Source organism: Rhincodon typus, chromosome 36, assembly GCF_021869965.1.
Source record: "Rhincodon typus isolate 14 chromosome 36, sRhiTyp1.1, whole genome shotgun sequence".
NCBI classification, from domain to species: Eukaryota; Metazoa; Chordata; class Chondrichthyes; order Orectolobiformes; family Rhincodontidae; genus Rhincodon; species Rhincodon typus.
The window spans coordinates 16,718,136-16,733,424 of NC_063367.1; the positions used below are offsets into that span (position 1 = coordinate 16,718,136).

At 42.1% G+C, this 15,289-nt stretch overlaps 1 protein-coding gene across 2 annotated transcripts in view; it reads left to right on the forward strand.

The window, feature by feature from the left end:
* The window catches only part of LOC109929142 (dual oxidase 2-like), a 702,670-nt gene that overhangs the window by 24,660 nt on the left and 662,721 nt on the right, over positions 1-15,289 (forward strand). For both annotated transcript variants that reach the window (XM_048617209.1, XM_048617211.1), the window contains exons 12-18: positions 2,289-2,461; positions 3,212-3,384; positions 7,110-7,228; positions 8,191-8,328; positions 11,728-11,844; positions 13,480-13,673; positions 14,277-14,462. In XM_048617209.1, the coding sequence (XP_048473166.1) occupies positions 2,289-2,461; positions 3,212-3,384; positions 7,110-7,228; positions 8,191-8,328; positions 11,728-11,844; positions 13,480-13,673; positions 14,277-14,462 (1,100 nt within the window). The remainder of the gene's footprint in view (positions 1-2,288; positions 2,462-3,211; positions 3,385-7,109; positions 7,229-8,190; positions 8,329-11,727; positions 11,845-13,479; positions 13,674-14,276; positions 14,463-15,289) is intronic.

Here is a 15,289-nt window from a genome sequence, read left to right on the forward strand (position 1 = left end):
TGCTACCTGGCCTGCTGTGTTCCTCCAGCTCCACACTGTGTTATCTCTGTCTCCAGCATCGGCAGTTCTTACTATCTCTCGGCAATGACTAAGAATGTTTTTCTTTCAACATAACTCATTGTATGTATTGATCTTTCTACATTTCTATATCATTGAGATTCCAGAGGATAGTGTAAGAAAAGAAGGAGCATATTGTCTTTATTGGTCAGGGAGTTGAGTACAAGAGTCAGGATGTCGTGTTGCAGCTTTATAAGACTTTGGTTAGGCCTTGCTTAGAGTACTGCATTCACTTCTGGTCGCCACATTACTGGAAGGATGTGGAGGCTTTGGAAAGGGTGCAGAAGAGGTTTACCAGGATGCTAACAAAAACAGAAGTTGCTGGAAAAGTTCAGCAGGTCTGGCAGCATCTGTGAAGAAAAAAGATCAGAGTTAACATTTCGGGTCCGGTGATCCTTCCTCAGGATCAGTTCTGAGCTTTTCCAACAACTTCTGTTTTTGTTCCTGATTTACAGCACCCACAGTTCTTTTGGTTTTTATTTACCAGGATGCTGCCTGGATTGGAGGGAATGAGCTATAAGGAGAGGCTAGAAAAACTCCTGTTGTTTTTTCTGGAGCAGTGGAGGCTGAGGTGAGACTTGATAGAAGTCTATAAAATTATGAGATGCATAGATAGAGTTGATGGTCAGAATCTTTTCCCCACAGTTGAAATGTCTAAAACTAGAGGGCTCACATTTAAGGTGAGGGGCAATTATTTTACACAGAGTGGGAGGAGTCTGGAACACGCTGCCAGGGGTGGTAGTGGAGACACATACGATAGGGGCATTTAAGAGACTTTTAGATAAGCACATGAATATGCAAGGAATAGAGGGATATAGACCAAGGGCTGGCAGAAAAGATCAGTTTAATTTGGTGACATGTTCGGCACCACGTTGTGGACTTTAGGGGCCACTCCTGTCCTGTACAGTTCTATGTTGTATCTGTAGCTCCATTTATAATATTGCTTATTATATTAGTTCCTTTGTTCCAATCATTGCACACTTGTATTTTGTTACTTTTGGACTTCCCTCTCTCTCTTTATTTGTACAATTGGTTAAACATTTGGGAATTCAGAATTGAGTATTACTGAAAAAGGACACATTTTGTCACAGCCTTGTGTCTTGCACTCATCAGGACGCTTTGCAAGAATACAAATTCAACAAAAAACAACATGTTCTCTATGAGAAGAGAGTGCAGCACTTTCTTCTAATATAGTATCAATGTTGCTTTCGCTTGACATTGGCATTTTTCTTGCAAATTGTTCTGGGTGCAAGACAAAAGGCTTGAATAGAATGTACGTGAATAAAATGAGAAAAATAAAGACAAAGTGAGATCGACAGGTACAGTGGATACCTTACTGCACTGTAGAGGGAATACTTTCAATCTTTGTTGAGGGAATAAGATTCTTTTGGTTGTAATGAAGCCATGCATCTCAGTTGTCAGTGCTGTGGAGACCGAATCAACAGTTTCTGGGTTCAATCTGCAATCCAGCAACTTGGGCCCAAAGTCAAGGTTGATAACAGCTACAGCTAACCATAAGACCATACAATGTAGAAGCAGAAGTAGGCCATTCAGCCCATCGAGTGTGCTCGGCCATTGAATGAGATCATGGCTAATCTGACAATCCTCAACTTCATTTTCCTGCCTTTTCCCCATATCCTTGATTCCCTCACTGATTAAAAATCTAGCTAACTGAGCCTTGAATGTGAAGCTGAGGTGAAATATTGGTAGATTTATCACATGCTAAATCTGCAGGTGGTCAGGAAAGCTTGATGCTAATAGTGCAGCACAGTGGCTCAGTGGTTAGCATTGCTGCCTCACAGTGCCAGAGACCTGGGTTTGATTCCACCCTCGGGCAACTGTGTGTGGAGTTTGCACATTCTCCCCGTGTCTGCGTGGGTTTCCTCCGGGTGCTCTGGTTCCCTCCCACAGTCAAAAGATGTGCAGGTTAGTGTGGATTAGCCATGCTAAATTGCCCGTAGTGTTCAGGAATGTGCAGGCTAGATGGGTTAGCCATGGGATATGCAGGTTTACAGGAATAGGCTAGGGGAAGTGGATCTGGACGAGGTGCTCTTTGAAAGGTCAGTGTGGACTCGATGGGCCAAATAGCCTGCCTCCACACTGTGAGGATCCTATGATTCAGTGAACAAGGGCCCAAGATAGGAGGTTATCTAAAACCATCACTCAACAATATAATGTTAAGTAATTTTCATAAACAATGGTTTATTAACAAATTGTGCAACTGTATTCAGACTACATGTACGGACCGCTGAGATTCTCTCGATCTGATCTGATGGCTATCACCATCCATCGTGGCCGGGATAATGGTCTCCCAACATTTAATACTGCAAGACGCGCCCTCCGACTCACACCAATTAACAAGTGGAGTGACTTTCAGCCCAACCTCACAAGCGAGAAACAGGAGGTTAGTTCCTTTCACAGCGATGCCCCCAAACACATTTTTATACCATTTTTACAAAGTCGGTTTGTGGCTGCTGGGAAACCTGAAACAAAAGCAAAAAAGGCATCCTATTCAGGTCGGGAAGCATCTGTTCAGAGACAAATGGGGCTATCTTCTCAGGTCTGTACCCCCTCATCAGAAGCAGTGGGATTGCATCCTTTGCTTTACGTAATCTGTCCTGTAAAGATCTCCTTTAGGTTATGGGCCTCGTGCTGTTCAGTTGGCTGAGCAACTGGTTTGCAGTGCCAACAGAGGGAGCTCAATTCCTGCACAGACTGAGGTTACTGTGAAGGTCCTATCTTCGCAACACTGACCCTCGCCTGAGGTATGGGACCCTCAGTTTTAACTACCACCAGTCGTCTCTCTCTTTCTCTCTCTAATGAGAGAGCAGCCCTATCGTCTGGTAGGATGATGGCGACTTTACCTTTGGTTAGTATAGACTTGGTGTAGTTTTGGTGGTACAGAATCAATGGGCCGAGACAACCTTTTCTGTACTGTATGATTCTATGCGGCTTGCTGTAGGATTAGCTTTGACAGCATCCTTGCACGTATTTTGAGTCTGTTAAAGGTAAATGTAAATTGCTATGTAAATGCAAGCTGCACTGGCAAGAAATTGGGAAAGATTAAACACCTGGAATTTATGCTGTGAAATCTTCTTTTTAATCATTTCTGAAATGTTTGGATTTGGCTAATTTTACTTTCACTGTGTCACAGCTCTTCAGGAAGTTGGCCATGGAGTATGGGGACATATCTGAGCTCGAGCTGTGGCCAGGAGGACTGCTGGAGAGTGATGGGTCACCAGGGGAACTCTTTACTCAAATAATGATTGAGCAGTTCCAAAGGATACGAGATGGAGACAGATACTGGTTCGAAAATCAGGAGAATGGGTATGAGCTGTCCATTGTTGACACTAGCACTGTCGTTTACTTGCTGTGACAAAAATGCAGAAACTTTGTTGTGCGGCATCGTTTAGAGTTTACATCGAGGGATAAAGAAAATCTCTGCTGTTGAAACGACTGAAGTCTGTTTGCCTTCTGAACCGGCCTTTGAAAGTTAAGGGTGAAACCTGTTTCCTGCTCCAAAAGCTGCCACAAAGGCTTCCTAACGCAGACTCTTGAAGGAAAAGCAAACAAAGTGCGGAGGGTAGATAGCTATCTCTGCACCGCGACCATTGAAAGTACATTAGAGACCAGACTGAATACTTTAAAATGCTTTTTGGCAACTTGACAGGCATTGTAAGGGTTATCTGATGGAGGCGAGAGGGGAAGATCTGGAGAGGGTCCAGTTAACTAATGAAGGAAGGATTATCCTCAACCTTCTGCAAGAACTCAATCGGTCACAGCTGATTCTTGTGCTTGTTTTGTTCTTTTTAACCCATCACAGACTGATAGCTCCTTCCATTGCTCCATTTCCAATTCATTCATTCATCACCTGACAGTCTGAGCTTACATAAGAACGTAAGAATATAAGAAATAGGAGCAGGAATAGGCCACCTGGCCCACTCTGCCATTCAGTAAGATCATGGCTGATCTTTTCATGGACTCAGCTCCACTTACCCTCCTGCTCACCATAACCCTTAATTCCTTTACTGTTCAAAAATCTATCTGTCTTTGCCTTAAAAACATTCAACAAGGTAGCCTCAACTGCTTCACTGGGCAGGGAATTCCAAAGATTCAGAACCGTTTGGGTGAAGAACTTCTTCCTCAGCTCAGTCTTAAATCTGCTCCCCCTTATTTTGAGGCTATGCCCCCTAGTTCTAGTTTAACCCGCCAGTGGAAACAACCTTCCTGCTTCTATCTCATCTATTTCCTTCATAATATTATATGTTTCTATAAGATCTCCTCTTAATCTTCTAAATTCCAATGAGTATAGTCCCAGTCTACTCAATCTCCCCTCATAGGCAATTCTCTCAATTCTGCAGTCAACCTAGTGAACCTCCTCTGCACCCCCTCCAGTGCCAATATATCTTTTCTCAAGTAAGGAGACCAAAACTGTACGCAGTACTCCAGGTGTGACCTCACCAGCACCCTATACAGCTGCAGCATAACCTCTCTGCTTTTTAAACTCCATCCCTGTAGCGATGAAGGACAATATTCCATTTGCCATCTTAATTACAGCCTTGTGTTCTCATTTAGTCTTTGTCTATGGCCTTGGTGTGTTTTGGCTGGTGAGCGGGTGAAACTGAATGTGAGCAGTGGTAAATAGCGAGCAGGATCACAATGGTCCCCAAATACACATGATATTCAGTTTCATTAACAACTGCACATGAACACTGAACATGACACTCATTGACGGAAAATGTGGATACCTCTCTTTTGTGTCTCCGTCCAATTCCACGTGCCCCCTCCCAATCTCTCCCATTGCTAGTTGCAATGAGTGATTTACAGCAGACACAATATTCTTCCCATTTCTGAAGAAGGGTCTAGGCCCGAAACGTCAGCTTTCCTGCTCCTCTGATGCTGCTTGGCCTGCTGTGTTCATCCAGTTCTACACCTTGTTATCTCAGATTCTCCAGCATCTGCAGTTCCTACTATCTCTGAAAAAATGTGAATCTATATAGCTTGAGCCCAGGTGATTTTTATTTTCCATTATTAAGTACTCCATCTGTTGACACATGTAGAAGTACTTACTTGGCTGTAAAGGTCTTTAGGGCATCCTGAAGTAGCAAAAGTCACTATATAAATGCAAGTCTTTGATTGTTCGTTTCCTGCTTTAGTGTTTTGTGACCTTAATAACACAAACGAAATAGGACAGATAATTTAGCATTATTCGAAAGCTGGGGGCCAGCATTGTGCTGGGGAGGTGACTGACATTGTACAAAAGGTAGAAAGCAAAACCTCATTAACCTTTCCACACATTGCCTAATCCACTGTCTCTGTTTTGTTACCAGCAGTGTTATTCTCCTGATCTCCCCACATTAGCAGCAGTAAAAATCAATCAACTTTTTCATCCCATATTTCTTGTTCTTGGTCATTCATGGGACCTTTGGCTGGGCCAGCATTTGTTGCCCATCTCTAATTGCCCTGGAGGAGGGGAGGGGAACTTGCAGATGGCAGTGTTCCTCATCTGCTGCCCTTCTTCTGGAGATAATGTTTTTTGAAGGTTCTGTCAAAGGATCCTTGGAGAGCCGTTGCAGTAGATGGCACACATTGAAGCCAAACTGCATCGGTGGTGAATGGAGTGAATGTAGTCCAAACAAGGGAGCTGCTTTGTCCCAAATGGTGTCAAGCTTCTTCACTGTTATTGGAACAACTCTCATCCAGGCAAAAGGAGATTGTGCCATCACAGTCCTGACTTGTGGACGGGGAAGACAGGAAGTGAGTTAGTCACTGCAGAATTCCTAGCCTCTGACCTGTTGTTGTAGCCACAATATGTTTATGGCCGGTCCAGTTCATTTTCTGGTCAATTATAACCCCAAGGATGTTGATAGTGGGGGATTCAGTGATGATGATTACATTTGAACATCATGGGGTAATAGTTAGATTTCCTCTTGTTGAAGATGGTCATTGCCTGGCACTTGCATGGCACAAATGCCACTAGTCACACCAAGCCTGGACCTTGCTGCATTTGGACATGGATTGCTTCAATATCTAAGGAGAAGCTGAACATTGTGCAGTCATGAGTGAACATCTTCACTTCTGACTTTACGATGGATGGAAGGCTGGGGATTAGCGGTAATTCTTTCACCCACTAAGTCAAACTTGTTCTCACTCCAGTGCAGATAGTGGAGCATAATATCCAGTCTGACACTCCAGTGACTAGTAATCCTGGGCTCATCAGTCCAGTGACAATTTAATCAGTCAGATGAGATGTTAAAGCACATTGTGTTTATTTTCATTTGTGTGGCTTCACTAGATCTATTTAAAGCTTTTTTTTTTAAAAAAGTCATATTTGGAACATAGACATTGTGTGTTGCTGTTGAGAAAGAGAGTGAGCCATCGCTTGGAGACTTGAGCCACATTACTGTGGGTCCAGAGTCACATGTAGGCTAAACCAGGTGATGCTGGCAGATTTCCTTCCCTAAAGAACATTAGTTAACCAGACGCTTTTTTATTAAAAAAACAACAATCCTGCAGTTCATAGAATCCCTACAGTGTGGAAGCAGGCCATTCAGTCCATCAAATCTACACTGACCCTCCAAAGAGAATCCCAGCCAGATCCACTGCCTTACCCTATAATCCTGCATTCCTCATGGCCAATCTACCTAACCTGCACAGCTTTGGACTGTGGGAGGACAGCGGAGCACCCAGAGGAAACCCACACAGACGCTGGGAGAATGTGCAAACTCCGCACGCACAGTCGCCTGAGGCTGGAACCAAACCCGGGTCCCTGGTGCTGTGAGGCAGCAGTGCTAACCACTGAGCCACCGTGCCGCCCCAATAGTTAAATGCTCCCCAATACTAGCATCTGACTTCTTAATTCCAAGATTTATTTACCTGATTGTATTTGAATACTGCAGTGGAATTTGGACCTCATGTCAAATGGATCATTAAGTCAAGTTTACTAATGCTAAAACCTGGCCACTTTGCCAGCAATTCCAAATTACAAAACATTTTGAGCTGTGATAATGGCAAATTCACTAGTAATTCTTCTTGCTTGTGTTTCGATTTAGATTATTTACAACCATGGAAATCGATACCATTCGAAATATTACTTTCTTTGACGTCCTGGTGAGGGCCTTAAACACGACAGAAAATGAAATTCAGAAGGATGTGTTTGTCTGGAAAACTGGTGAGTGAATTTGTCACATTTGAAGGAAGGGGGTCAGGGCTGTTTGTAGTTTGCTTGGTGACACATTCTGCGCGTTATTACATCGTGGATTTTTAAAATTTTAACCACCAGTCAACAGTAATTTTTTCCAAAATGTACACATTTTTTAAATCAATCTTACAGTAATAAAACTGGACAGTGAGATATACTATAAGAGCAAATTACTGCAGATGCTGGAAAACAACAGGAGATCACAGCAGGTCAGGCAGCATCTATGGAGAGACAGCAAGCTAACGTTTCGAGTCTAGCTGATGAAGAGTGAGACACACTGGTCTGATTCGACTTGTGTACTTCAAACTGGAGTTCCAATACGACCAGTACATTCATTTCCAGTAGTAATGATTTATTTTACTGGCTTTTGCCTTTGGGTTACCTCATTATTGTTTATGGGAGCATACAATGTGCAAATTGGCTGTTATTTTCTTAACGAAACAGTGAATGCACTTCAAAAAACACTTAGTTGTTTTTAAAGTGTCCTGATGCCGCAGAATACATGATAAAAGTACAAACACGTTTTGATTTTAATTGGCAAAAAAATGGATGTTAGAACAGTGAGCAAGGTGTGAGATACCCTTGTGATTTTTTGGTCTCTCGGTGCCTGTGTGATGCTGCTTTTGGCTCAGTTGGCTGGACAGCTGGTTAGAAATGTGGTATGATACCAACAGGGACTCTCCCCTCACCTGAGGCATGGTGCATTTCAAGTTAAACCACCACCAGACGTCTCTGTCTCTCTCTCTCTCTCTCTCTCATGAGAGAAAAGCCCAGTGGTCTGGAAGGACTATGGCAACGTTACCTTTTACCTTGTTGCTTTTGGCTTGAATTTAACTCCTGTCCCAGGGCACCACTCCATAGTATTAGGTTTAGAACAATCTTACCTCTCGCCAATGTTAATCTTTTTTGGCTTGTTCTGTGTTCTCTGACAGGTGATCCTTGTCCCCAGCCTAAGCAGTTGACCACTGATGACCTGGAGCCTTGTGTCGGAGTGACGCGTTTGGACTATTTTGAGGGGAGTGGAGCTGGCTTCGGGATTATCATCGTCATACTCTGCTGTCTACCATTAAGTAGGTGAAAATCAATCCATTCCACTAAAAGCAACTTTTGCAATTCACTGTTAATTATTAGATTGCTGCATCCTATAATGGTTGCATCCCAGCAAGAGGCCATTTGGTACATCAATCTCATGCCTGCTCTCTGCAAGAACAATTTAACTACTCCCAGTTCCTTAAACACCTTCCCCATAGCCCTGCAAGTTTTCCCTTCAGAAATCTGAGATTCAATCTGCTTCTACTGCAATCTCAGGCAGTGAAGTCCAGATCCTAACGAAACACTGCATGAAAAATGTGTTTTCCTTTTCCCTTATAAAGCCTTTTTTTTTGCTAAACACTCTTCAATGGTGTCCTTATAAAGTCATACAGTACAGAAACAGACACTTTGGTCCAACCTGTCCATATCGAATAAATCCCATACTAAAATAGTCCCACTTATCTCCTCCTGGCCCATATCCCTCCAAACCTTTCCTATTCATACACTTATCTAAGTATCTTCTAAATGTTGTAACTGTGCTCACATCCACCACTTCCTCAGAAGCTAATTCCATAAGCAAACTACCCTCTGTGTAAAAGATTTGTTCCTCATGTCGTTTTTAAATCTCTCTCCTCTCACTTGAAAAGTTCCAGATCCCTTCCGTATTTGGAAATGTTTCTCCATATCTACTCTCTTTAGACTCCTCAGAACTTTGAACGCTTTGGAATCATTGCTGAAAACAGAATTGTCCAGCGAGATCTAACAGCGGAGTAATTCTAAGTGTGCTATTTGTACTAAATACCCATACCCATAATCAGTTGAGCTCATAATATGGCTCATTTACTCTTATCGGAATTGTCATAAATTCATAAACCTGTTCTCAAAATAAAGGAAGCCTTGATCAGTCCTAGTCCAGAATACCAGAGCAGGTTATAAGAACTGAATAAAAACCAAAAGAACTACAGAAGCTGGAAATCAGAAACAAGAACAGAAATTGCTGGAAAAGCTCAGTAGGTCTGGCAGCACCTATGGAGAGAAATCAGAGTTAACGTTCTGGGTCGACCCAAAGTGTTAACTCTGATTTCTTTCCACAGATGCTGCCAGACCTGCTGAGCTTTTCCAGCAATTTCGGTTCTTGTTTGTAAGAGCTGAAAGTTGTACTCCTGCAACAATGTTTCTTGTACCTTTTGTGAATTAGTCAAGAACTGGGGAACCAACAGTTTCCCCAATGTTTTCTCTATGGCAATGCACAGGCCAATCAGATACAACTAGCCAACCAACCAGCATCCTTTTCTCCTGTTGTATGTATTGTGGTAATTGTTTGAAATTTGGCATTCTTGCATGTGTCCTGATGAGTACAAGATGAAATGCTTTGACAACATGTCTCTCTTTTTGGTAAGATTCAAGTTCTGCACTACCAAACAACCTCAAAATAAATTAAGTTTGTTAATACAAAAAAGTATACAAAAAAGAACGCAAAACCATTAAAGAATAACTGGATGAGAATTCAGATGTTTAACTTTGTTGTGGTGTAGAAAGCTTAGGGACTGGACTAGGAACTCGGAGATTGTGGGATCGGGGCAGATTGTAATATTAGAAGCTTTTGCAGGCATACACCCCTAGAAATCAGTCAGATTTTCACAAAGACTCAGCTGATCCACGCTGTCACCCTCACACAGACCAGCCTAGGTGTAACTCCAGTCCCACAGTTTGTGCTTGCCTATTAGAGTCATATAGGTCTACAGCAAGGAAACAGGCCCTTTGGCCCAACTTGCCAATGCCGCCCAGTTTTCACAATTAAACTAGTCCCATTTGCCTGCATTTGATCATATCCCTCCAGACCTATCCCATCCATGTACCTGTCCAAGTGTTTCTTAAATGACAGAATTGTACTCGTCTCTACCGCTACCACTGGCAGCCCGTTCCAGACACTCACCACCCACTGTGTGAAACGATTGCCCCTCTGGACCCTTTTGTAAACCTATTCCCTCTGGTTTTAGACTCCTCTATCATGGGGAAAAGCTGTTGGCTATCTACCTTGTGTATGCATCTCATGATTTACATAGACCTCTATAAGGTCACCCCAGAGTCTCCTACGCTCCAGGGAAAAAAGTCCCAGCTTATCCAGCCTTTCCTTATAACTCAAACCTTCCAGTCCAGGTAGCATCCTGGTAAATCTTTTCTGCACTCTTTCTATTTAATAATTTCCTTCCTATGTTAGGGCAACCAGAACTGTATTGTTGACTGAAAACTGTGGGTTTATGAACGAGTAGATTTTCTGAACTCACAGCGTAACATATTGGATGCCGTTGTGGAATACATTTCACCACAGTACTGATGAGCTCTCAGAATCAGAGTTAATTAAAAGCAGAGCTTGGTTTATTGAGTCAGCATATATCAATAATCCCATGTAACAAGTATCTGTCTCATAGGCATCAAAGCAAGAAGTAAAACATTTGCTTTTATTACTGGGTGGGTCAGTCCTTAATGCTTATAAGTGACATACATTCAGAGATTTAAGTAAATTAATCATTTGTCTATAGATGATCAAAGGGCTTCCTGAACCAGTGCTGGTAATTTTGTTTACTGGTGAACAATGCAGTACTATTAGTGTCTAATGTAGAATGCATCATTATGTCACTTGCAGAAGCTTTCTTCATTGTATCAGTGATGCATAGCTGTCCTCCCCACCTGAGCTTGCAAAGTGCCTTTGAACATGTAAAAAGAGAGCCTAAGTGCCTGAGGCATTTTAACTCAGCAGAATTAAGTTACCAGGAAGGATAAATGCAAAATTATACTAACTCCTGTCTGATGACAATGCTGATCAGTCATGGCCGTGTGCATTTACTTCCATAATGAGGAGAAACAACCAAATACAACAATACCTTGAGTGCAAGGGTATATGTTGTGGAGGTGCCAATGTTGGACTGGAGTGGACAAGGTCAGAAGTCACACAACACCAGGTTATAGTCGAACATGTTTATTTGAAATCACAAGCAATCACAAAAGCTGCTCTACAAGCTGACGTCCTGTCTTTCAAATGTGTCATTAAACAGGGAGTCGATTTCTCTGCCCAAAAGGTTGTTCAGGGAATTCTCCTGCTGTTGGCCAACACTTGTTTCTCACCCAACACCACCAAATGTGTAATTTAGCTGGTGGCATTTTTGGGCTCTTGTTGTGCATGGAGCAGCTGTCATGTTAGTCCACATTGCAGTAGTGGCTTCACTTCAAATGGATTTCAACTGGCTGAAATAAAATAAAATCAGGCACCATATAAATGCAAAGCTCTCTTGTCTTTCTTAGTTAATGCTTCCACAAAGTTACAATTGCTCACTGTGGAATCCTGCTCAGTAAAAGGAATTCTGAGCCAGATTATTTAGTTACTTAAGAAAAATTAGCTGACTTATGAAGGTACAAATTTGTTTTTCTTTCCCCAGTCTGCCTGATCCCTGCGTATGCTGTAGCTTATTACCGTAAGACTCAGTTTAAGAAACTACAAAGAAGGAATAGGCGCGAGTCTATAAAGAAAACTGAACTCGGAGGAGGAATAAAAGGTAATTAGATGCTTGCTTTCCAGTCAGAAGAAAGATCAATCTGCTTCAATTTCTAAGCACCCAGAATAGGCAAGCAGTGACTTTTTATCCCCATGATCTCCTTGTCAAATTAAAGTTACACAAAATCAATTGAAGATTGGTCAGTCCCGTGACCTGTGAACTCATTTGAATGCAAAAGTTTTCACGAAGAGCAAATCTCCAACTTTTAAGTCTCTGACAAGCAAGTAAAATCCAGAGCACATTGAAATAATTACAAAACTTCCATTTGGTCAATTGTTCCTTTAACTACGTTACTGATTTCATTACACAAATGTTTGAATGAGAAACACGTGGGAGCTAATTGAGGGCACAGAAAATATTGCAAAGTTATGGATCATTCAAGTCAATTAGAAAGCAAGGAAATTGGAGACTGTTGTATAGTACGTGTGTTATCCCTTATCATGTGTCCTGAGACATTGGCAAATATATCTGTTGCATTCAGAACTATTGAGACAGTTGGTTCCAATGAAAAGCTACACTAGTTAGTTAGTTATTTAGTTTAGGGGTTTGAAGTGTGAGCTGAGAGTCCAAACTGGGCTATCTTCTAGAGTGGGTATTGGGAGTGCAGGGTCAGTGAGATGACCCTATTGTTCTTTCACCTCTTGCACCTAGGGATAAGGTGCGATTTTTTGTCTCCATACTTAGAGAAGGCATAGAGATTATATAGCAATGGTTCACCAGACTGGCTTGTGAATGAGGAGGGATTAAGGAAATCAAACCTATATTGGCTGGAGTTCAGAAGAATGAGAGGTGATTCCAGTGAAATATAAAATTGTTAAGGAGCTTGACAGGGTTGGTGCTGAGCATGTGCTCTCTCCCTTTCCTTCGGATGGAGAATCGAGAACAAATAGTCACAGTCACGGAATAAAGGGTCACTATTTAGGACTGAGGTAAGGAGAAACTTCTTCAATCAAGGCATTGCCTGCCCATCAGTTGTTGAATATGTTTGAGAGAGAAGTCAATAGATCTTTGGGCATGAATGGATATGGGGAGAGTGTAGGAAGTACATGTAGAAGATCAGCCATCATCGTACTGAATGGCAAAGCGGGCTTGGACAGCCTACTCTTGCTCCAGGTCTCTCCCAATCTAATCCAATCTGGTCTGGACAGGTTAGCATTCTTTCTCCCCTCTTTGGCATAGATTTTTTTTCTGCTGACATACGCATCAATTGAGTACAAAAACAAACTGACGTTATCATTAAGTTTCCATGGCCATCTCTTATAATGCAAAGGAGTCTAGGAATGCTTCATGATCGCATGAGACAAGTTGTTTCATGTATAACTTCCTTAGAAAAACTGGAAGAGCTGCGGATGCTGTAAATCAGAAACAAAACAAGAAGTTGTCGGAAAAGCTCAGCAGGTCTGGCAGCATCTGTGGAGAGAAAGCAAGAGTTAACGTTTCAGGTCGAGTGACCCTTTGTCAGAACTCAGAACCATTCTGAGGAAGAGGCACTCAACCTAAAACATTAGCTCTCCATAGATACTGCCAGACCTGCTGAGTTTTCCCAGGAATTTCTGTGTTTTGTTACATCTTTCTTAGAGTTAATTTCTATAATCTGTTACTGGTACTTACTGTTTCTTCCATTTCTGACATCAGCCTGTGAGTGGCAGGGACCTAATGAAGTGCTGCGACCGGTGGATATTTACTTTGATGTCAAAAGCTGCATCAAGGTCTTGGATAGCAAACGGTCTCCCATCCGCATCATCAATCTCACCAAGGACATAGACATCATTAAATCAAACAATGACCAAAGGATCCTGATGATTAAAGTTCCCAAAGAGTATGATTTGGTAAGTGGCCACCACAGTGTGTCCTATCCAAGGTTTCTTCATATAGAACCGACAGCACAGAAACAGGCCACTCAGCCCGTTTGGTCCCAGGGTCTGCAGTGCACAGGAGTCACTTCCCATCTTATTTCTCCTGGGCCTTCTATTTCTTTGCTCCCTCACACCCTCGCTCTCCCTGAAAGATGCTAGTGCTTTCATTTCAATGTCTCAGTGTGGTAACAAGTTAGTGTTTCGATAAGTTTATTGAAGGGAGGCAGAAATACAGAGTCATCAGATCAGGCACAATCCTATTGAAAGGGAGGGGCACTTTAAGGGGCCTCCTCCTTCTCCTAATCCGAACATTCACATTCTAACCATTCTCTGGGTAAAGATCTTTCTCCTAAATTTACTTTGTTGTTGGTCATTTTATAGTTATAGCCTCTGGTTTTGGATTCTATACAAATGGAGTTTCACTCATATATATTTTCTGTTTATCTATACCATGAAACTGAAGGATCTGTTTCTGTGCTGTATGACTCTATGACACAGGCTATTAATATAAGGCGATCGATGTCCAGCACCATAATGTTAACAATAGCTGTATAATTTATGTTTGCCTTCTATTAGGTTTTGTTCTTTGATGCAGAAGAGGATCGTTATGATTTTATTGAACAGCTGAGAGTTCATCTACAGGCCAATAATACACAACTGAATCTGGTAGAAATGAGTCAGAAAACTATCTTAAAGGAAGCAGTTACTAAACAGCAACGAAGCAAGATTTTGGATACATTTTTCCGGCGAGTGTTTGCACAGGTATGAGGGAAATAAAGAATGTGAGATGTGCTTTATTATTTTTAATTCCTTCCCATTGTGAAGACACCCCTCATACTGCAGTAGGTTTCAGTGAGTCCTCTACTTCCCGAGAACAAGAGTCCACCTTGAGACTAGACAGTTTGGATTAGTTATTGTGGGGCTGTGCTGAACTTACACATTGCTCTAGGTAGACATGAGATTGAAACTTTCTGTCTTGAACTTATCAGGACTGTCATGCAAGAAAACCAACTTACTTCCTTTCTAAAGTTGGTATTCTTGCACACCAGCCCTGATAACTGCAGGAGAAAACAATTCAATCTCATGCCTCCTTTTATTAAAATTAAAATTAATGGAGCCATCAGATCAGTCACGATCCTATTGAATGGGGGAGCACATTCAAGGGGCCAAGTGACCTTCCCCTAAGCCAAACACTCACATTCTAACCATTCTCTGGGTAAAGTTATTGAGCACGTTGATTCTGAAGGCTTTGCAACTGAGTTTCAGCCTATCTTTACAATATTCCTAAACGGGACCTTCAAAAGACTGTGATGCCCAGCAATGAGATACTGACTGATTTCTCCCAACCACCACCCTGCCCTTCTGAAGTCTTTTAGTAAGAGTTCAGTCTGCAATTCTGATTAGCCCCTCCATTGCAGAACAGAGGGAATGTTGCATTATTGGAGGCCTCTGCTTTCAGGTGACTCTGTGTGCCCTCAGAAACAATGGATGCAAATAATTCCTTGGCAGCCTTTTTGGCCAATATTTCTTTCTTTAACCAACATCAGTGAAACAGATTTATCAGGTCATTTTCACAGTGGTGATTTCGG